The following is a 24,157-nucleotide window of genomic DNA, read 5'->3' as shown; positions in this document are numbered from 1 at the left end:
AATTCTAAATAGACTATGATAAGTTAAGAATCCATACTACAGTCCTTGAGCAAAGACTTTAACAAAGAAATACAAAAATACCAAAAACCCAGAAATGGAAATAAAATTAAATACTAAAAAATAGTTTTCATTTAACCCAAAAGAAAGCAAAAAAGAAGTTATAGTGGGGGAACAAAATGGAAAGGCCAAAGAGAAACCAGCAGCGATGAGGCAAACCCAACAACAATAATATTAGATGTAAAAGAACTAAACATGCCAATAAAAAAAAAACAGAATTTGTTCAGGCTAGATAAAAAGAAAAAAGTTAGACCTAACCATATGCTGGCTACAAGACAATCATTTTTAATTTAAAGAACAAATACAGGCCAAAATTTAAAAGACTGAGAAAAAGATACATCATTCACACAACAAGCAAAAGACAGTTGATGTGGCTATATTAATATCAGGTAAGACAGATTTCAAAGTAAGAGAATTTCAAAGATACAAAGGGACAGTCATAATGACAGAAATATTGGGGAAAAAATCAATCCTAAATATGTATATACCTAACAGATTATCAAGGGAAAATAGGTAATTTTCCTGATCAGATTTGGATATTTAATGTCCTCTGTCTCAGTGACTAATAGAATAGAAAAAAAAAAATCAGTAGAACAGAATATTTAAAGAACAGATGTGAACAACGTTATCAACCATCTTGACCTAATTGATATATACAGAACACTATGCCCCCAAACAGAATAGTTTCTTTTCAAGCACGCATAGAATGTTTACCAAGATAGAACACAGTCTCAAAAACATCCCAAAAGACTAAAATATTAAAGAGTCTTTCAGATCGTGATGAAATTAAATAAGTAATCAATTAACAGAAAGAAGTTCCCCCCGGACATATGAAAATGAATTAACATGCTACTCCAATAACCTATGGGTCAAAGAATAAATCAAAGGGAAATTAGAAAATATTTTGAATAGAATGAAAATGACAGCACCACATTTCAAAATTTGTGAAATGCAGGAAGAAACAGAAATCAAAGAAACAGAAAATAAACAATAAAGAAAGTAAGAAACCAGATTTGGTTCTGGGAGAAGACTGAGAAAACTAAAACTAGACTCAAAAGTAGTCAAGAAGGGGCGCCTGGGTGGCTCAGTGGGTTAAAGCCTCAGCCTTCGACTCAGGTCATGATCCCAGGACCCTGGGAATGAGCCCCTCATCGGGCTCTCTGCTCAGCAGGGAGCCTGCTTCCCTTCCTCTCTCTCTGCCTGCCTCTCTGTCTACTTGTAATCTCTGTCAAATAAATAAAATCTTTAAAAAAAAAAAAAAATAGTCAAGAAAACCAGAAAGAAAAATTGTCAAAAATAAAAAGAAGGGGCGCCTGGGTGGCTCAGTCAGTAAGCATTTGCTTACTGTCCTGGAATGGAGCCCTGCATAGGGCTCCCTGCTCGGCAGGGAGTCTACGGCTCCGTCTCCCCCTGCCTCTCTCCCCGGCTTGTGTTTTCTCTCTCTCTCAAAAAAATAAATAAAATCTTAAAAAAAAAAAAAAAGAAAATTCTTAAAAACAAATAAATAAAATAAAAAAATAAAAAGAAGGACCACCACAACAGATCCTACAAACATTAAAAGGGCAATAGGAAACATTGTAACATTTACTGAAATAAACATTAAAATTTAGATGAAACAGAAAATTCCCTGAAAACATAACTTATGAAAACTGACTCATAGGGAAACACAAGAAGTTAAATAACCCTGTATTAAAGAAATTAGTCATAATTTAAAAGTTTCCCAAAGAGAAAATTCTAGGCCCAGACAGTGTCACTGGTGAGTTCTGTCGAACATTTAAGGAAGAAGCAATACTAAGTATATAAAATCTTCCAGAAAAAAAGTTGATAAGGAAATATTTCCCAAGTCGTTTCATGAGGCCAACATAATCATGATACCAAAACCTAACAAATGATGATGAGAACAGAAAAGGAGATATTCACCATAGAACGCATACACAAAAATCCTTTACAAGGGGCACCTGGGTGGCTCAGTGGGTTAAAGCCTCTGCCTTTGGCTCAGGTCATGATCTCAGAGTCCTGGGATGGAGCCCCGCATGGGGCTCTCTGTTCAGCGGGGGGCCTGCTTCCCACCTCCCCTCTCTGCCTGCCTCTCTGCCTACTTGTGATCTCTGTCTGTCAAATAAATAGATAAAATCTTTAAAAAAAAAACCTTCACAAAATATTAGCAAATAGGATCAAGCATATATAAAAAGATCGTCATGTTCAAGTGGTATTTATCAGAAGGATGCAATATAAACTCAACAGTCAAATCAATGTAACTCAACAGGATAAGGCAAAAAAGGGAAATATCAGATGACATTAACTAGGAGGTCAGTAGTTATGTGGTAGGAAATCCTGATTTAAACTATTTCTGAAAGATGCTCAAATTTCCCGACAGTGACTGACAAATGAAAATATAACTTACCTGGGTCAGGAGGATGGTTATTTGGGGGACAGTCGGGAAGGGATGGGGCAACTGGAGCTATTCCTCTGGAGACTGCAGTTTGTGATACATCCTGTTGACTCTCCCATCGGCCCTGTTAAGGACAAAAGCAGTAGTTTTTATTCAAATGAATTAGTTAACAGAAAGACCTAAAGATATTTAAGAAAGACTGTATACATTACTAAAGTTTTATTCCCTTTGCAAGACATGGGAGATTTGACTGTTTAAGTACCTTTCTTCTTACACTCTTCATCTTCCAGGTGTTAATTTCCCAAATACTAATAAGACCTCACATTTGGATATTCCCTCCAGTTCACAATTTGAGGTCTCCTCAGTTCTGTCCTAACATTCTTTTCCATACATCATGTTGCTTTCCATGAAATATGGATATGTGAAGACATTCCTTTTGAAATCCCTCCTTACGCTCTGCCTTGTAGGCTGTTTCTGCTCCTCTGCCTCAAGACACTCTCTCGCTTCAGATTCTCAAATCAAACTGAGGAACAACCCTAATACTGTGGACTGTCTCTTCTCCCTTCTCCAGGGACTACCCTTCTATCCATTCCAATACCGTTCATGAAAGTAAAAATTCTAGAACAATATATTAGCAAGGCTCTTATTTTCCAAAGATATTAAAGAGAAATTCCAGTTAAGCGCAAATCAAGTAATCACAAGTTCCAAATAATGGAAGTCTCTGGATTAACAAGTTTTATTGTACTCTCAACTTATTCTATAAATTCCCATTAAAGAGATTTCACTGCATTATACAAGAACAATGCCAGTTGGGTGATTAATTAACCAATCCAGAATGGGGTGGCGAACCACAAAAATGGGGATAATCATCAAAGCACTCTTAACATCAGTACCATCTGGCAAAAAAATAAACCCCAACCGTTACAAGTACAAAACCCAGTAATGGAGATGAGACGCAAGTCCTCTAAAAGCTTTAAGTTCCCCTTTGATCCTTTGATAACCACTCTGCTTCTTTTTCATCAGAGTTAAATAATAGTATTTTATATTAGTTTAAGCTGGTATTCCACAGATGAGGGACTCTAACAATGTTTGAGTTTTCCTTAGTAATCGCCTGCAAAGCGAGTTCTTCCCTGATCCTGAAGATGGATGGAGTGGAAAGCCCTCTACGGTTTCAGATATGTATTGGAAAACCTATCTGCTTTTAGCAGCAACCTAAGTACTGATCATAAAATCAATAAACCTTAAGTGATCTGGATCCTGTTTACCTCTGAGAATGCCACTTTTCCCCAGGAACTCTCTCAGCACTTGATATTTAAAAAAAAAAAAAAAAAAGATGGTATGATGTCTTAGCATTATGAAGCCAGGAAACAAAACAGCCATGAAGAGATGACTAGGGAAACCATGAACTCTGAAATACTTCACTGCAGAAGCATTTGTGTTACTATGAATCACACACTGATTTACATACTTTAATGTTTCTTAATGTCTTTTGCATTTAAATTTAATTGTCTGTCTGGGAAAGCCACAGTTTTGTGTACTCTGGGACATCACAATCAGGAAGCTGAACACTAAGGTCAATACTCTTTGGAGCTTCTCAGAGGAGGAAAAGCCTCATGCTTTGTTTACAGTGTTAAGCTCATGCAAGGTTGTTTTGAAGACAACTTATGTAATTTGAAAATAAATTTATTTTTGTATTTTCGATTTTTCTTTTTTGTTTGGCAGCTCACACAGTGGCACTCTGTCCCTTAGGGAAACTAAGTAGCTGATTTGGAGTCAGCACCTCAGCCATTTGGTGTATAATGGTCCAGTGACAAATAATGTAGGTGTCATCTCTTCCCCAAGGCACACTCGGGGCTCCACTAGCTTCCCGGGTAATATTTCCCAGCTGGCACTCCCACACGCAATGTTACTAACAAATCAGAATGGAAGCAATAACTTTTACTGTCTCGTATATTCAAATATCTCAAGTGAGAACATCTGAAAGGATGCACACAGTACACACATAACGCCTTAGCCAGACCGCTAGCCTTAGCGGAGGATGAAAGATGGAAACACATTTCACTTCATCCATCCTACCTTAACCGTCATCTTAACCTTGAGGAATTTCACACGCTAACTGTTCCCAGGTCTCGCCAACCAAAGACAGGGACACAGAATGTCTCAAATTGATCTGGGGGAAGAACAGACTCTGCTTCAGAGGGAACAACAAATTTGGATGATAAACTAGGTACAACGCTCCTTCCTCTTCCTTCTGATACCCACAGATCTCTGGGGAGACATTTCACTGAAATCATTCACTTATTCTCTCTTGTAGTGCATGTCCATTCTCTTGCCAAAAAAGAAACCCGTGGCTCAGTGTCTAACTACAGACACTGCCCCTTGGGGACAAGGCAATTAGTATCTTTCAATAAATTTTACTGGCTGTTCCAGAGTTATTTTCCCTTTACTGAAATGTTGGAGAGGGGGGGAAAAAAAGGAAGCATCCCATTAAAAGTACTTCGGAGGGAGATGAACTTAGGACAACGAATAAAAAAAGATACGGCCGAACACTGGACCTTTCTGCTGTCTTACGAGCTCAGGCCTCAAAGCGGAAAGAGTATGGTATATAAACTACATGCCTGGAATCTGAAAAGATAGATCTGTGACTTGTTTCTAACATTCTGCATGTCGACCAACTTCAGAATCAGCCAAGATGAGGAGATACAAGAGAGAAAACTCTGGCTTTGTTTTAGAGCCTTAAACTAGCTTCATACTTATTAGGGATTATTTGTGCTAACAGGCTGAATTCCAAGAAATAAAACCCTATTCGAGATAGCAATTATTTGTAGCTGGCATTGTACGTAAAGACAAAATGGAACAGGGAAAACACAGGAGGCTCGCAGCTGCCTTGAGAACACGCTTTGGTCTTCCTTATGCACCTAGAGTTCTCCTTATTACTGCTCTTCCCAGACACAAATTCCCTGGGTTTTCCAAATTAAAAAAATAAATAAATAAAATAGAAAATTAAAAAGAAAAAAAGAAGTTTGCTTTTGATCAGGGAACTGACAAAGAGGTAAAGAAAGAGAAATGCCAGTAACATTCCAGGTCCAAAGGTGGCTTCTAATACAAATAATGAAGAAGTGACTCATATTTGGCTTCAGCCTTCACCTGTGACACACTAAATAATTGCTGTTTTCAGGAAGGCACTGCAGCCAAAACACACAAAAATCATTTTTGTTAACTGAATATTCACTTAAGCTTTTGGATACTTTAAACTGCATCAAGAACTCCAATCCGAAGATGATAAACATAGTATCTTACTAACTTATTAAAAAGTATAATTCCATCTAAAATGGCTTTTAAGTTGACAGTGTTCCTTGCATTGCAAAAGGTCTCAATGCACAACCAATTTTTAGATGGATAAACAATATGCTGAAATTAATTCTGCAGCTAAGTCCATCTTGGTAGACTGGTCATAAAAAGCTTGTTAAGTTTTCATTGTATCTACTAAAAAACTGCCTCGGGGCGCCTGGGTGGCTCAGTGGGTTAAAGCCTCTGCCTTGAGCTCAGGTCGTGATCCCAGGGGATCGAGCCCCGCATCAGGCTCTCTGCTCAGCGGGGAGCCTGCTTCCCTTTCTCTCTCTCTCTCTGCCTGACTCTGCCTACTTGTGATCTCTGTCAAATAAATAAATAAAATCTTTAAAAAAATAAAATAAAATAAATTTTTTTAAAAACTGCCTTATAATAATGAAATATCCAGTAACAGTAAATAGCAACATCACTGTAATTATATATATATATATGTATGTGTATATATATATTCCCCCCCCCCATTTCTCAGGGCTCATCAAGATAAGAATACTCTTAATCCTTTTTAATCTGTTTTACCCATCCCCCACCCACCTCCCCTCTGACAACCTCCAGTTTGTTCTCTGTATTTAAGAGTCTGGGTTTTTTGGCCTCTTCTTCTTTGTTTCTTAAATTCCACGTATGAGGGGCGCATAGGTGGCTCAGTGGTTTAAGCCTCTGCCTTCGGCTAGGTCATGATCCCAGGGTCCTGGGATCCAGCCCCGCACTGGGCTCTCTGCTCAGCAGGAAGCCTGCTTCCCCCTCTCTCTCTGGCTGCCTCTCTGCCTACTTGTGATCTCTGTCAAATAAATAAGTAAAAATCTTTATTAAAAAAAATTCCACGTATGAGAAAAATCATATGGTATCTGTCTTTTTCTGACGTAGTGCACTTAGCATTTCTAACTTGTAGGTCCATCCATGTTGTCACAATGGCAAGATTTCATTTTTTTAATAGCTGAGTAATATTCCATTGTATGTATGTCATTGTGTGTATGTGCTATACCAACGTCCCACTTCTTCTTTATCCATTCATTTACAGACACCACTTGGATTACTTCCATATCTAGGCTATTGTAAATAATGCAATAAACATAGGTGTGTATATATATATCTTTTTGAATTAAAGTTTTTGTTTTCTCTGGGTAAATACCCAGTAGTGGAATTATTGAATCATATGGTAATTCTGTTTTTAGGTTTCTGAGGAACCTCTATTTCGTTTTCCACAGTGGTTACATAATTTCCATTCCCACAACAGTGCATGAGGGTTCCTTCTTCTTCCCATCCTCAACACCACTTGTTATTTCTTGTCTTTTTTATTTTAGTCATTCTGACAGGTGTAAAGTACTATCTCATTGTGGTTTTAATGTGCATTTCCCTGATGATTAGTGATGCTGGGCATCTTTTCATGTGTGAATTGGCCATCTGTCTATCTTTTCTGGAAAAAAAGTTCTCTGCCTGTTTTTAATCAGATGACTTCAGGTTTTTTGATGTTGAATTGTGTAAGTTCATATTTTGGGTATTCACCCCTTAATGGATATTTGATTTGCAAATATCTTGCCACCCACTTGGGGGCAACTGGGTGGCTCAGTTGGTTAAGAGCCCAACTCTTGATTTCAGCTCAGGTCATGATCTCAGGGTCATGAGATCGAGCCCCACGTCAGGCTCCATGCTCAGCGTGGAGTCTGCTTAATATTCTCTCTCCCTTTCCCTCTGTCCCTCCCCTCCTGCTTGCATTTTTCTATCACTAAAAGAAATAAAATCTTAAAAAGAGTATCTTCTCCCATTTGGTAGGCTGCCTTTTTTTTGTTTCTGATGGTTTACTTCACTGTGCAAAAGCTTTTTATTTTGGTGTAGTTCCAGTAGTTACTAGGGACATATTTTTAATTGAAAAGGCTATCAAGAATGACTTTAATACTGATTCTAAGGGATACATGTACCCCAACATTTATAGCAGCATTATCAACAATAGCCAAATTATGGAAAGAGCCCACATGTCCATCAACTGATGAATGGATAAAGAAGATACAGTATATGTATGTATATGTATGTGTGTACATGTACACACACACACACACACACACACACACGAATACTACTCGGCCATCATAAAGAATGAAATCTTGCCAGGTGCAACAACACAGATGGAGCTAGAGAGTATTATGCTAAGCAAAATAAATCAGAGAAAGACAAGCACCATATGATTTCACTCATATATAGAATTTAAGAAACAAAACAGATGAACACGGAGGGAAAAAAAAAAGAGAGAAGCAATCGTAAAACAATTATAACTACAGAAAACAAACTGAGGGTTGCTGAAGGGTAGGTGGCAAGGGGATGGGCTAAAAGGGTGATGGGATGAAGGAGGACACTTGTGATGAGGACTGGGTGTTGTGTGTAAGTGATGAATCAATACACAGCACACCTGAAACTAATATTATATTGTAAGTTAACTAACTGGAATTTAAATAAAAGCTTGAGGGGGAAAATAAAAGAATGATTTCTTTTAGGCCCTAAGGTGAATTTAAAAGTTGGGAGTAGTTCATCAAATTCAATTTATCTTTTTAAGATTAACGGGTCTATCAACTCAATCTTGGTGGAGCTCAGTAAAGCAATTCCAATTCTAATACGTAGTGAGCATCAATAATAAGGGTGTGTAAAATATGGCTGGGCAAATTCCAAGTGTCATAAGCCAAACGAGGAGACTGTCTCTAGTAGTTCACTGCTTCCTCCCACCTCCTAAAGAGCCCTAATCATATCAAACTCTCTATCCTTGCCTCCCTCCCATACCTTTTAGTATCACTTTGTCCTAAATGACTAATCTTTGCCACGGTATCAACTAAAAATTAGGAAGAGAAAGGGAGACATGAACCTCTTCTTGTGTCCTCTCCTGGCTTCTGAACATTGTTTCAACGAACTGAATGTTCCCATCTTACACAGGGGAAGACAGCACATCAAATTCTGTGCCCTATATTTCTGTTTTCATAATCAAGATCAGAGGGAATGACACATTAACGGATACAGAACCTGGAAATAGGCCCACACAAGTTTACAAGGTAGATATAACTAATATTCAATTATTTCAAAGCACATTTTTCTAGCATTTTAAGCATCATCAACTCCAGGTTAAAATTATATTTCTGACTCTCTTGTGCATCAAATACTTTAAGGCAAAGAAACCAAAATGGTGCTACTGAGAAAAGTTCTGTGATGTCAAAGGAATGCCCAAAGCAGTTTTGTCATTTTACTCCCCTTTCCCTGTCCACACTTGAGAAAAGCACATCTTACAAGTTCCCAAATATTTATTTGTATTATCTGCTTAATATGAATTAACTCCAACTCCTCACATTCGAGAACCCTCTAAATTTACTAAGATGCCTTAGTTCCTGGGCTCTTTTGACAGCTACTTTTACAGTCTTAGAAAAAGAAGCATGTGAAAGGAATCCTATATATTGACTACCAAAGTTATTTTTACAAAAGAGTAAGAGCCAAAAAATTAGTACAGTGCCAAATTTAGTCATCTTATAAAAACTACATTTAAAAACTCATTCTTATTTTCAAGGTAAAAGCAAGCATGATACAAAGTTTTAGGTAGTAGGATAGCACTTATATCCCACTCATTAGGAAAACCTAATGGATTAATTACCTGTCCCTGGATCTCTGAAAACTGAAGAATGCAGGAAGTCCCCCAAAGAAAAGAAAAGAAAAAAAAAAAAGAGTCTGAGATTTTTCAAAACAATTTCCTTTAGGACTCTGTGTACAAATTATTATAAATAAAGCAACTGGAGACCTTCTCAAACCACTACACATAAAAGAACAAAAACTTCTAGCTACTTAAAAGAGCAAGGAATAAAATTTTTCAATTCTAATATATGTTTTTGAAAAGGTATTGAATTTTGACACATATTTTTTTGATCCTATTGAGATTTTCATACATACATATGTTTTTAATTCTAAATAGTGGAGCCTGGATTTGGATCCAGACATCTTTTTTTTTTTTTTTTTTTTTAAGATTTTATTTATTTATTTGACAGACAGATCACAAGTAGGCAGAGAGGCAGGCAGAGAGAGAAGGGAGGAAGCAGGCTCCCTGCTGAGCAGAGAGCCCGATGCGGGGCTCGATCCCAGGACGCTGGGATCATGACCTGAGCCGAAGGCAGCGGCTTTAACCACTGAGCCACCCAGGCGCCCCTGTTTTTAATTCTAATTAAAAAAAAATAGGTAATTGGTTCCTATGATCCCCAAACCAAATAATATAAAAAGGCATAGTGAGATCTACCTCTACCCCAATCTGTTCAGTTCCCCACATATTTCCACCCTCTCCCCAGGCAGATAAGTAATGGTATTAGCTTCTTATATATCCTTCTAGGGTTTTTTATGTATGTGTAAGCAAATCTATAAGCAGTCACACACACTTCTCTCCTGTCCCCCTCCTTTATGGCAGCATACTATTTTGTACTTCATTTATTTATTTAATTTATTTATTTTTAAAAGTAGGCTCAACGTCCCATTTGGAGCCCAACACAAGGCTTGTACTCACAACCCCAAGATCAAGACCTGAGCTGAGAACAAGAGTCAGACACTTAATGGACTGAGCCCACCCAGGTGCCCCTCTGCTCTTCATTTTTTTTTTTTTTTTAAGATTTATTTATTTTTTAGAGGGGGGCAGAGGAGAGGCAGAGGGAGAAAATCTTCAGGGAGACTCCCTGCTGAGCCAGGAGCCCAACTCAGGTCTCAGTCCTATGACCCATGAGATCATGACCTGAGCTGAAACCAAGTGTAGGATGCTCAACTGACCGAGCCACAAGGGCACCCCTCTGCACTTCATTTTTTCTTTTTTAAGATTTTATTTATTTATTTGACAGACAAAGATCACAAGTAGGCAGAGAGGCAGGCAGAGTGAGAGGAGGAAGCAGGCTCTCCACCGAGCAGAGAGCCCAATGTGGGGCTCAATCCCAGGACCCTGGGATCATGACCTGAGTCAAAGGCAGAGGCTTTTACCCACTGAGCCACCCAGGTGCCCCTCTGCACTTCATTTTTAAACCTTAAGTAGATACTGATAATTTTTCCATATGGGTATCTAGAAGGGTTCCTAGTCATTTTTACAGCTGCATAGTATCCCATTTATTTATTTGTATGTATGGGGGGGTGGTATGTGGCATCTGCCCAGATTAAGTGTATTTAACCAGACCAAACCAATGGACAGTCTGTTTGTTTCCAGTCTTCTGCCATTATAAACAATATTTGAATGGACACTTGTACATGTATCATTTCACATGTGTATAAGCACAGCCACTCTGCAGAGGGCTTTAACAAGATTTTGATAATTTGTAGGTCAATTAGTTTATGCACAACTCAGTCTTGAGGAATTCTTTTATGGGTAGTATTAAAAACACATACTGAATACAAGGCAATGCTATATTTGAAAGTGATTTTCTTTGTTTCATTTAAAGGCCACAGGGAGTAGGGGAATGACTTTTCCTCCCTAGTAAGAAAATATAATTTTAAGAATATTTATTTTTCCTAAAACTCTTTTAAGATGCTGTTTTAGATGATAAAACTAATGAGAGAACCCCTCCTCTGAATATAGGGGAGCTACTCTGTACTCCCTTCTGAAGTAAGTCTGGAATCAAATCCTCTTTCCTTTGTAATCTTTTCACTTCGTTTTCTAGCATCACAATTACAATCCTATATCACTAGAATCTTCTTACTCATTGAACAGGCCCATTGCATAAAAATCTTGTAACAGGTTTCCTCTACCTTTCTCCTACTGAATAGCCAAAGGTCTCTAATTCTGATAGGCGGACATTCATTCAACATAGCGAGAAGTCAAGGGATGCCCACAGTGACGAGATGTTGACTAAAGCCCAGCTACACCTCGTAACCTTTCAGGGCCTATGGATGCCAGGAGTTCAAAAGGAGATAAAAATAATAGCTTCACAGCTAAATTGGGAACAAAGTTAGTAATGGCAAGCTGGTACCTTCCGTTTTCCCTGACAATACACTTCCAGAGGGTTGGGGACTACTATGGTCAGGGAGGGACAAGCAAGGTCAAATTTTGAGGAAGACTGAACTACAGAAATAGGGGGAAAAAGGTATTTAACTTGTTTGAAGTGTATGACAACTCAAAATATACCCTGAAATAGAGTGGAGGGATACATATCCTTGTTGCTGTGATGGTACCATGATATCAGTAAAACCTGAGAGGGTGAAAATCAAACTTTCCTCCTCTTTACTAGGGTATGCCAAGAAATCAAGATGACTAAAAAAGGGAAGGTCCTGGTAGAGTAGCAAAAATATGTAACATTACATTTCTTCATTTACTATGACATGTCCTGCTGAGTTGTCCCCAACCTGCCACAGAAACTGCCCTGGGAAAGGACTCCCAGGAACTCTTTACTGTCATATCTGAAGTCGTCTTTGGTCCTCATCTTATAGTCTCTGAGGAACCTGAGAGGAGTTCTTCTTAAAAGCTAAAAAGCCAGGCACCTGGGTGGCTCAGTTGGTTGAGTGTCCGACTCTTGATTTCAGCTCAGGTCATGATCTCAGGATTGAGGGATCAAGCCCCATGTCAGGCTCCCTGCTCAGTGGAGAGTCTGCTTGGGATTCTCTCTCTCTCTCCCTCTGTCCCTCCCCCAGCTCATGTATGCATGCTTGCTAAAATAAGTAAATAAGTAAAATATTTGGGAAAAAACCAAACAACTTAAAAATTCTTTTCTGCCCCAGTTTCCAAGCTACTCTCTGCTGGGTCTTCTGGCCAGCTTCTCTTCCAGCACGTGCCCATGAGTATTCTCATGCCAACCAGCTCCAACTTTAGATCTAATCCCTCACTCAGTTATAAATATGCCCTCAGCTCCCCAATCTGTCTTCAGCCCAGGCTTCCAGACCCTTCAACTGGCACAGACACCTTATATCAAAAATGGAACTAAATCATTTTCTTCCCCAAACCTGCCCCTCTAACAGTTCATCTCTATCCTGTCATCCAGAAGCGCACGTCGCCCTCGTCTCCTTCCTCGCCCAACCTTTCTGTCCACGGAGTTCCAGAGCATCTACCTCCTTAATATACCTAATTTGCTTTCCCTCACCCTCCTACTGCTGAATCTCCTCCCCCACCTGATGTATCCATCCTCAAATTAATTTTTTTTCACTTTTTGCACTGATAACTGTATATATTTGTACTGTATACAATATTCTAATGTGATTTTATGGGCCACAGCCAGGAACCCAAGTGGGGTTTAGGTGGACTGTTAAAAAACACTTTCCAATTCAACTGTAACCATGTTACTGCCATTACTCCTTCAGGGGCTCCTTACCTCTTCCATTACTCCTTGGTACATGATGTTAGATCTGCGACAATCAGGCCCCTTTTCTCTGGGTTGTACCCCATGGACACCCTCTCCTTTAGTCAAACTGCATGCAGTGTCATGAACATAGCAAGCTTGTTCCTCCCTCCATGCTTCTGTTCACACTGTTGCTTTCATTCCTTTCCTGCCTCGGGGGGCGGAAGTGGGGGACCTCATCACCTTTCAGCTTAGGGGGATTATCATCTCTGCAGCCTCTCCTGATCCGTGAATAATGCCTTTAAAAGTGTCCACCCCCACCTTTGGTCTCCTACTCTACCATACTTCCAGTATAGCATCTATGTTCTTTTATTCCATTTACTTGGTGTAGATGAAGCACTGTTAACTTTCTTTCAAGTGATACTGTTACTTTCTCTATTTAAACAGAAGGAGATTGGGGGTAGACAGAAAATTTTGGCCACTTCTTTCAAGGAATTGAAAATATAACTGGGAATTTGGATTAGATGTAATTCCAAAAAAACACAAAAACTTGTGCTTTTTTTCTTATAAATATATTTTCCTTAAAATATTTCGCTTATTTACATTTAAAAATAATGACACAAACAATTTCCCAGAAACTCAGCTTTGTTCTGGTAATCACAAGCTGTGCTGTGCTCACTAAGAATTGATCAAACCTATCACTGCATCAGTATAGAGGAGTACTACTTAGCACACTTTCAAAGACATGGTAGGTGAACAGTAAATTAATGAGCTGGAGAGCAATTTATATGTCTATAAACATTGATATATATACATATGGCTCATTTTTAAGATCTAGGTTACTAGGAGTTTGCCTGAAATAATGGGAGACACACACACACACACACACACACATTTTTATGTATTTCAGGTAAACTCCTAGTAACTTAGATCTTAAGAATAAGTCTTATTATTCATCAACTAATTGTTCTTAAGTTTTTATAAGGAAAATTTCAAATGTACAAAAACAGAGTATAAAATAACTAACAACAGTAGAACGGGTAGTATAACAAATCCTATGCAGCTATAAGCACCACCATTAAATAGACCATCTTCTTTTATCTATGCCCTCATCGTCCCCCGAGATTATTTTGAAACAAATCCCTGATTATCAGGCCATTGTATAAGACACTGTTCACTTTTACCCTCCTCAAGGGTTAAGAGAGCAAAACAGAGCATGTTGCCCACAGTTAACAGTACCAACATCTAACCAGAGCCCTCAAAAAAATATCGGGCACAAAACTATGATATAGGACACCCAGTTACAACAATTCTGAGTACGATCCTTTTAAGTATAAAGAATTCTCTATGCTTGGGGCGCCTGGGTGGCTCAGTGGGTTAAAGCCTCTGCCTTTGGCTCTGGTCATGATCCCAGGGTCCTGGGATGGAGCCCCACATCGGGCTCTCTGCTCAGCAAGGAGTCTGCTTCCCACCCCTCACCCGCCTCTCTGCCTACTTGTGATCTCTGTCTGTCAAATAAACAAATAAAATCTTAGGAAAAAAAAAAAAGAATTCTCTATGCTTAAACCTCTACTAAATTGGGGAACACTACATTAACAATAAATCCCAGCTAACAGAAGTTCTGTTCCCTTATTTTTAATTTCTTCTAGCAAATAATACTAACTTTCAGATAAAATCTTCCTATTCCTCACACATTTGCAATCATTTATCAATATTTTACTATTAAAAATTTCAGTTAAATTTCCTTTTTTGATTCAAACAGGAAGAACAGTTTACATAAAAATACGAACTCAAGCAACAAAACTGGTTTTTAACCCTTAAAAAGTAGAGTAGTAAGGTCTAATAAACCTTAATTTAACTGGTAAAAAGAAATGAACTGTAAACACTTTCTAATAAATTTCACATAGCACAGAAGAGTAGGAGAAATGTGGGCATGCAAAACGAGCATGTGATATTTGAGAAGAGGAAAGTTGAATGGGAAATTGGTCTAAGACTGACAGAAAAGTAGTTATAAATACTTACCTTATTGCTGCCTAGACTATAGGATGGAATAAGATCTTGTCGGCTGCCAGACAACTGAAAAAGAAAAAAAGAGGGGATTAGTCCTTTATTTTTATTTTTTTTTAAAGATTTTATTTATTTATTTGACAGAGTGAGTAAGAGAGAGAGAGAGAAAGCACAAGCAGGGGAACGGCAGACAGGGGAGAAACAGGCTCCCAGCTGAGCAGGGAGCCCGATGCAGGGCTCAATCCAGGACCCTGGGATCATGACCTGAGCCGAAAGCAGCCGCTTAATCGACTGAGCCACCCAGGCTTCCCTGGGATTAGTCCTTTAGGTGTGAAAGTACAGAAATCTACGGTCCTGGAAATACAAGAATTTGAAAACCAAATCAACAGTCAGATGGTAGCAGAGATGCTGTCAAGACATTTGTAAATTAGGCTAGTGTATACTTTGAGACATTATTAGGCACAATTTTTTTAAAAGACATATTTCTTTATTTTGAAAAAGAGAGAGCATGTGTGCAAGCCAGGAGGAGGGGTAGAGGGAGAGAGACAGAATCCTCAAGCAGACTCCCCACTGAGCACAGAGCACCAAGAAGGGCTCAATCCCCGGACCCTGAGATCATGACCTGAGCCGAAGTCAGGAGTCGGCCACCTAAACAACTGAGCCACCCAGGTGCCCCTGACAATTTTTTTTTTAAACTGAATTGAACTTTAAGGTGGGAGGTTTATATAAGATCAGACACCCAGTTTACCCTGAGGCAACAAACAGCAGGGCATTGGTAAGGGATATTTCATCTGTTTATCCCCTTCTATTTAAAGGATACCAGCTTAATTATTTTACCATGTCCTGATCTTACAACTTCCTTCTCTGGGTATTCGTAGCAGATATATAGACACAAACTATTTCTTTTAAACCACAGGATTCTAAATACCAACCTCTGCAAATATCTGCATTTTAATGTATCATTTTTTGAAGAAATGAGATTTCAAGTTGAAATAAAGTGATATATTCCTTCATGTTCCCAATCTTTCAGCCTGAGATCATTAGTGATGTCATTCAGTCACTCAGGGGCCACATGTGCCCTCCCGTTTGATACTCTTCCTACTTTCACTATCGTCTCTCAGACACCAAGGGGAAGGGTCAGCTGCTCTTCATTACGATGCCTGTACTGTGGTTTTTCTTTTTTCTTTTCTGTGGTAAAGTTAGCAAAGGTAATATTTCTCATATCCATATCTTTGTCAAAAGTAAGGAAAGGAGAGATAAATCACACGGCCATAATCATATTTCTTTGTGAAGAATTATTTGTATGTTTAATATGCACATAAATTATATCTCTGTTTTTAAAAACAACAAAAAACTTAAGACACTATTATGAAATACACCTAAGTTATTTTACTCATTTATACTATCCTGGACGGCCTTTAAGCAATTGAGTTTGTAAACTGAGTCCAGACTTCTCCATTTAAAAATAATTAAGTTAGGCCCAGAAAATTCAAATGGCTTGCCAAAGGCACTGGGCTAGTTTTGCTTTAGCTCAACAAACACTCACTGAACACCCAGTCACTGCTAGGCATTGCTCAAACAAAAGCTGTGAGAAACAGGAGAGACAAACTTAAATGGACACTGTCCCTACCATACTGGTGAAGACAGTGACAAAGGTGTGCACAGATGCTACAGGGTAGACAACAGGGGCACGTAAATCAGTCTGGACAAGGAAATGACATTTGAGATGAGAGTTAAAGTATACAAAAAAGAGTTACCCAAGGAAAGAGGGGCAGGGCAGGAGAGCCCAGGCAGAGCACAGAATGGGGAGTCCATGTACTCACTCTGTTCACATTGGGAGAGCTAATACTCCTCCTACTCAGCTTCCCCTTTCCTGTCAACTGTTCCTTCACTGTAACTTCCTGTCAGTCAGAAAACATACAGAGGAAAAACACAGATCAGAGACCCATCTCCAAAGCAGTACCATGCACAGCAGTGTTTGAGCTACCATCTCTACATACACAATCCTGGTTCTTTAAATCATGGCTGTTTCTTTATGCCATGGAAAGACCTAGTTCCAATCACTGTGGAATATTCCAAGTTAACTGTACAGTGGATAGGTTACCTAGATTCTACATTCTTTTCTGTATCTACTGATGGCTGCCTTGAAGCTGGCCAAACAAAAGTTAGTCCCAGGAGAAAATCGCCAAAATTAGATCATTCACTTTTGTTTTTCATAAGGATTTTTGGTTAAAACCAAAAAAATCTCCATATTACTATGTAAAATGAGGTTTAGGGTTCCACTAAGGATTAGGTATACTGCTGGCATCTCTATTATCCCTTTGAGAGATCTACCCTAAAGCTGTGGCAGGCATGACCAGCTAAACAAGAAAGAGCCCATTCTGCCACCTTCCTACATACTTCTTCAGCAACGTTATTGTCCATTATCAAAGTATTTTGAAAGTAATTCTTCAGCCAGCAAGAGTTAAGTATTTTCTCCCATTACCTCAAAGCAACTTGATACCATTTAGTGCCTTGGTAAAAGTAAACTTCCAAGTGGAGCTTTTGTATGTTCACAGACTTAAGTGACAAATTTAATCTAAATTAATATGCTGCACGTAAACAGATGCTTCCAAAGTTCAGATGTAACAACACTGCGAACTGCAGAGAGGCAAAGAGAATTCCGGCTGGGTCAGCACCGCTACTACCAGTGCTGCTGGCTAACCTGGCGGAGACGATCTAAAGTGAGAAGGTTCTCCACAGCCAGCACACTTCTGAGGTATTTTTCAATATAAGCCTCTGAGTCAGCAGAAGCTGTGTTTTCAACATTAGCTGCCATTCTTGCTAATGTTTCTCGTTCCTCTACTCCCTGGGCATCCTGGAGAACAGAAAGTTGTGTATTAAAATTAAGTACTCTATAGAAGAAAACATAAAAGCTTCTTAATCTATACAAACATACACATAGAGAGTACTGAGCTAACAAATGGGATGTACTCCAAAATTACATTTTAACGCCAGCTTTTGGAACTCAAAATGCATTTTCCCAGAGAAATCGTGGTATAAATGGTGACCAGATTAACTTGCAAGGTTAAACCCAATGCCACTGAAACACAGCACATTCTTAATAAAACTGTCCTCTGCTTTTTTCCTACTGCAAACGAAAATGTTATTGGTTAGAAAGGATTTGGTGGAAATAGCTGAAAATATAACCAACCACCACAATACTTCAGAAATACATCACTGAGGCAAGAGACAGGAGTGAGAAGCTGGGGTCCAAACAGTGCTAGTAGGAGGTAGACACAAGAGAATAAGAATGAAAGTAGGGCGGCTTTCAACCCTTTCACTCAGCAGCCGACCATGGACTACATGTTCAACATGTGGCAGCTTCTAAAATTGGTTTCAATCCTCAACGCAGGCTACAGGCAGTGTAGCACCCACCAAGAAGAAACGTTATCTCGGTAAATTCTCGCTCACTGTGCTTTCCCACAGAGCCCAGCCCTGCTCCTCTCATGTGGGTGCCCCATGCATATAAATGGGATGCTCATAAGTCAGGGAGGGTTGTTGTTAGTGCATTTAATCATGTCAGGCTAGCTTGGCTCATAACAAATTACTCTTCTCAGAGAAAATCTGATACTTTATTTACTTGTGAATTTGTTATAATAATGTCACAAACTACAAAATATATAGCCATATGCCACTGCATCTTAAGATGCCATCAACTTTAAGGAAAAAAATATTTTATATACCACTAAGGAGAAAAAAAAAACCTCTGCCAATTAACTTTAAAATATCAATTATAAGACACATTCTAACATCAAAATTATTTTTAAAAATTTAAACGAGCTTTGTAACAGATAAAATATAGGAGAATCTGGAAGGTGGCTTAAGTTCACAAAACTTCTACCTCCTCTAGTGATTCATTTGGGCCTTTTAATAACCCTGAAAAGAAGCAATCATCCTCATTTTATAGATGAGGAAAAAGGAAAGCCACATAATTGGCAAAAAAAGGCAAGATCAGGAGTCAAGAGACCCAAGTCCTAATCTTGCCTTTTTTTGCCAAAGTACAATCTGCATCTCTACACTCACTCCTTGATTTCAGACAGTGAGTGTCACAGAAGGAACTGCTCTACTCTTTTCCACGGTCCTTTTCTTAGAAGCCTCCCTTCCCCTACCCCATTACCAGCTGTGCCACAGACCAGATGAAGAAATCTGGGATTAAATATTAGGAAGCACAGGGGGCACCTGGGTGGCTCAGTGGGTTAAGCCTCTGCCTTCGGCTCAGGTCATGATCTCAGGATCCTGGGATCAAGCCCCGCATCGGGCTCTCTGCTCGGCAGGGAGCCTGCTTCCTCCTCTCTCTCTCTCTCTCTGTCTACTTGTGATCTCTCTCTGCCAAATAAATAAATAAATTCTTAAAAAAAAAAAAAAAAAATATTAGGAAGCACATATATAAACTACATCATGCATCAAGCTTCTGGGGGGGGCGGTATTTTAAACTCCATATGCTTGATACCTATGACTTTCTCAGTTTAGAAAGAGAAATAACAAGAAGAAAATAATAGAAACTATAATAATGGCAATTACAATCAACTGCCCAGTGTGTGCACAACAACTTATATGTATCATCTCATTTAATCCTTAAAAACAACCCTGTACAGAAGCTATCACTAACCCAATCTAATAAATGAAAAAAATTGAGGCTCCAAATAACTTACCAAGTTCACCTCACTAATAGGTGACAAAAATAAGATTTCTGTGTGATTCCAAAACACAAGCCTGAATCTCTTTTCAGGGACGTGCTGTTACGTCCCTTTGAGGGGGACAGTATTGTTACCTTATGTCTACTAGGAGTAAAAAGGAGCACTGTCTTCTAGGAGTGTTGATTTGCTTTTTAAAAGGAACTTCTTTAACAAAATACTAAAACCAGAACCTTTAAGCCACAAATATATTTTATGATGAATCACATTAAGATTAGGAAATTTCTTCTACAAATCGATAGTGTTTACCCAAATACACAATTTCATTGACTATGTATTTCTCAGGTAGGTGACTTTCAGGGAGTTAGCTCTTGTTACATGTTTATTTTTAGTAAACTCAAACTTCATATGATCCTTCACCTCTGGAATATTGGAGACAATTTCAAAAGTCACTCCACAGCCAGGAATAGAACTTCGATGTGACATCTTTTTTAAGAGACTCTGAGCAAAACCCTAGAGAAAAACAAAACAGAGAGATACAGTTTCCAACCTCAAAAACTGAGTTTTCATTAACAAAGAGCTCAAAGGATACTGCATTCACCCTAACCAAAAAGAAACAGAGCATATTTCCGATATAAGCGAGCTGAAACCCAAATCACTAAATACAGGCTCTTCAACTTTGTCTCAGCATACAAAATCAATTTACTAGGCCCCTGCCCTTTGACAGGCCCTATACCCAATATTTGAAGAATATAAACCCAAAACTCTGGAAACTGACACTGGGCATCTGGTTCAGGTCTACTTAAAGGCTACGGAAATAAGACTGTTGACTTCGATAAAATAAAATGACCTTCTAAGATGTGAGTGAGGACTGGTGACTCTTACACTTTTTTTTCACCAGTACGATGGACATCTTGCAGCATGAATATTGACAAGTTCAGGCATTAAATTCTTGACCAAAGCAGGATCGTTATGAAGAATGATTTAAGAGTGCACGGTCATTGTTTATGCTGACTGTGCTCTTCGCACAGTTAAGAATTGAACCGTTGAATTAATGCATAGATGACTCATTTGAAGATGCTGCTAAGACTGAACATCCTGTAGAGGTTGAAGAGAGCAGGGATGAGGGCAGAATACAATTGGTGAATAAAGATAAGAAGAAGAGAGAATTTTAAACCAATACCCAACCTTTTCCCTCATGTAAAAGGGAAGTAGGAAATATGTGAAAACACCCAAAGAATACACAAAAATTAAGCCACTTGGTCTTAGAAGTACATAATTTCACAAACCTATTTAATAATAATTTCTTTCCTATTCAGTGCTCTTTAGTTACTTTTTTAAAAGACCGTAGCTCTTAGAATGCAAAGAGACCACTGATTTCAGCCCTTCATGAGCCTTGCGATGCAGAGCCACAGCCCATTACACCCGTCAGGGAACAGCTAAGGTTTTTTTTTTTCCATGGTTCGGGTGGGGAGGGCGGTGCTGTTGTTAATTTACCTTTTGTTTTCTTTCTTTATGGAACTATTGAAACTGATTTGCATATATTAGCATCATAAGGAATATTAGCATCATAGGGAAGTCCCCATTCTTGTCATGAAGAAGCAATTTTTAGGACTGATATATCTGAAACTGGGAGGGAAACTGGCATGTCCTAAAGTACTATCATGTCATTTAGTATCGATCTGATAACATCACGTCATTTCATCCAGGGGAAAAACGGAGGCAATTTCTTGCTGCTATACTAAAAAATTAAAAACAAACAAAAAAGACACCACCACCAGCGGAAGCTTGGTGACTCCATAATGCATCCTTTCTGTTAAGGATTCTGTGGGGCCAATGCCATACCAGGTCAGCCTCGGCGCCCGGCAAGCAGAATCTCTAGCTCAGGAATGGCATATCACTCTTCAAAATGCTCCTCAAGAGCAACTCATCTTTTTCTATCCTTTAAAGACTTCCGAGAAAAGAGAGTTGGAGAAAAGAGCGAACAGGAGACACACCATATACGTCTATAGCTCACCCAATGACCCAGATTTTATTGATGCTGGATTGCCAAGCTAAAGACCTGCAATTTTAACAGCATTACCACCAGTCTTCATTTCAAAGATGGATATCAGTGTGACATTTAGAACTAAAGATTAATTTTTAGGGGTGGAGATTACATCTAGGACTCTGTCAACCGTGACTGTGCTCTTTTAAATGAAAAGATTTCTTTTCATCTGTCCTGGTTTTAGTCAGTGTGTTGAGAAGGCCTCAAAAACAGTGAGCACAGACAGTTCAAAGAATCCCTAGAATGAGCCTCCCAAATCCTATATTTGCAAAGCCAATGGCAGAAATAGTTTATGTTCTTCCCTTGAAGCTGTCTACTAAACCCAGTCATACGGCATGAGGTCCCTCATAATCCAGTTGCAACTGTGTGGACAGCCAGGGCCCAGCCTCTGCAGCACGCCCCGTCACAATGCCCGCCACACTCTGCTGCTCGAGGTCCCAGTCAGCCCTGCCCTGTCCTTCCTCACCCCCTGCACTGAGTAGCACATGTCCTCCTCTGGCACCATGTCTGTAAAGGAGTGGCCGGCATGCTACCACCCTGGCTCTGATGGCTTCTCGGACTTGCTCAGTGTGAGCTCTCCATGGCTTCACCAGCAGTCTTCCTGCACTCAGGGAACACCTGCCTTCCCCCACTAACCCAAGAGAGGCGCCGTCTGTTTATTCAGCTACACACGCCGACGGGCACTGGCGGTTTCAAGATGCAGACTGATTCTTACTCATCTTGCTACCCAAAAGCTCGACACAGTACACTATCCAAATATTTGAGTCCACAAATTAGCAGAGATGACTGAGAGGGAAGAAAGAAGCACAAAGCAGAGGGTGAGTCCAAGCAACAGTTAATCTGCGGAGAACTGTCACGTCTTGTGCAAACCAAAGGTAAAGTCAAAAACCTAGAACCGCACTTTGACGGGGCATTGGGGCACTCATCTGTGACTCTGTAATAAGAAGGACTCACTGTAATAACTGAACACTATCTAGGAGGAAGTCAGAACAGCAGGGGCCGGGAAAGAAGCAGACCCGATTACACGACAGCAAGGGTTGAGCTGAAGAGAAAAGCACAACGGTTCACAGAGGCTCTGTGGACAGGAGGCCAGAGCAATCATTCCTGGCCCTGCCCCTGATCGGACCTGTGATTAAAATCAGTTCTTCAACTGGGATTAATGACTCACCTGCCGGCCATGAACATGGACACAAATTCGTTTCCGTAATACCAGCTGCATGTCGGCCGGATGGCTGAGCTGGACTGTCACCCGCACAATCAGATACACGCGCTCATCCGCTGGGGTGCCTTTACTGAGCTGAGGACAGCTGTGCACGGCAGAGTCCCAAGAGGCTTCTGCTCTCACCTGCGGAGACCAAAAGAACATACTTTGTTTGCCCTCTCCTCCTGAACACAAAACACTTCACAAGGAAACATCCTGGCTTGGCTGAGGTTGGACATACTGGTCCCCATTGAAGATCTACTAGAAGTGGCCTGAAAGACTCCAGGATGTGAGGATGTGGCCTCCATCACTCTAGTCTGGGAAGTACATGGGATAACGTTCTTGGCTGGCGGGATTCTAAAATGTTTTTATTTTGCAAAATGCTCAAACATAAAGGAAAGATGTGAATTCAGGACAATGAACTCCTGTGTTATCTTCCATCTAGAATCACCAGCTATTAATATTTTGTCACTTCTCCTTTCTCTTTCTTACAACTCATACACATGCAGGATTATTTTTTGCTGAACCACTTGTGAGTCAGTTACAGACCTGTTACTCTACCTGCCTAAATAGATTAACAAGTATCTTCTAACAGCGAGAACATCCTATGACTTAACTATAGGACAATTATATTCAGGAAATTTAACATCAACACAATACTATGATATAATACAGTCCATATTCAAATCTTTCAACTGTTCCAATACAGGATCACTAACTGCATTTAACTGTCATGTCCCTTTAGTCTACTTTCATCTGCAATGGTTCCCCAGCCATTCTTTGTCACCCATGACACTGATAGGCCCACTGTTGTACAGAACGCATCACAGGTGGGTGTGCTAGCTTTGCCCCCTACTATTAAGTTTTGCATCTTTTAGGAATACCACTAAGGGATGATGTGCCCCCCAGAGTACCCCATCAGCTTTCCTCGCTTTAACTATTTTCTCACTTTTCCAGTATACTCAAAACTAGAAAGTAAGCCCCCACTGTACACACATCACCCAGATTCAAACATTATCAAGATTTTGCCACACTGCCTTTATCTACTTTTTTTTCCCTCTTCTTAAAAAGTCTTTACTAAAGAATTAAAGGAGATCCCAAACGCTGTGTCATTTTACCTATATGTACTTCAGTAGCATTTCTCCAGAGAGGGGACCACTGCTGGCCTGAACT

The 24,157-nt window shown here is 39.5% G+C and overlaps 1 protein-coding gene across 1 annotated transcript in view; it reads right to left on the bottom strand.

The window, feature by feature from the left end:
- The window catches only part of KIF13B (kinesin family member 13B), a 195,586-nt gene that overhangs the window by 30,640 nt on the left and 140,789 nt on the right, over positions 1-24,157 (bottom strand). Inside the window, exons 30-35 of the mRNA XM_080796223.1 lie at positions 22,952-23,128; positions 20,157-20,249; positions 17,765-17,917; positions 16,884-16,961; positions 15,076-15,129; positions 2,462-2,573 (exon numbers count right to left, since the gene is read on the bottom strand). Coding sequence (XP_080652349.1) covers positions 2,462-2,573; positions 15,076-15,129; positions 16,884-16,961; positions 17,765-17,917; positions 20,157-20,249; positions 22,952-23,128 — 667 coding nt within the window. The remainder of the gene's footprint in view (positions 1-2,461; positions 2,574-15,075; positions 15,130-16,883; positions 16,962-17,764; positions 17,918-20,156; positions 20,250-22,951; positions 23,129-24,157) is intronic.

This window comes from Martes martes (genome assembly GCF_963455335.1).
Source record: "Martes martes genome assembly, chromosome: 2".
Lineage (NCBI taxonomy): Eukaryota > Metazoa > Chordata > Mammalia > Carnivora > Mustelidae > Martes > Martes martes.
Note: the sequence above shows the minus strand (reverse complement) of the source record. Positions and strands in the feature narration are given on the sequence as shown.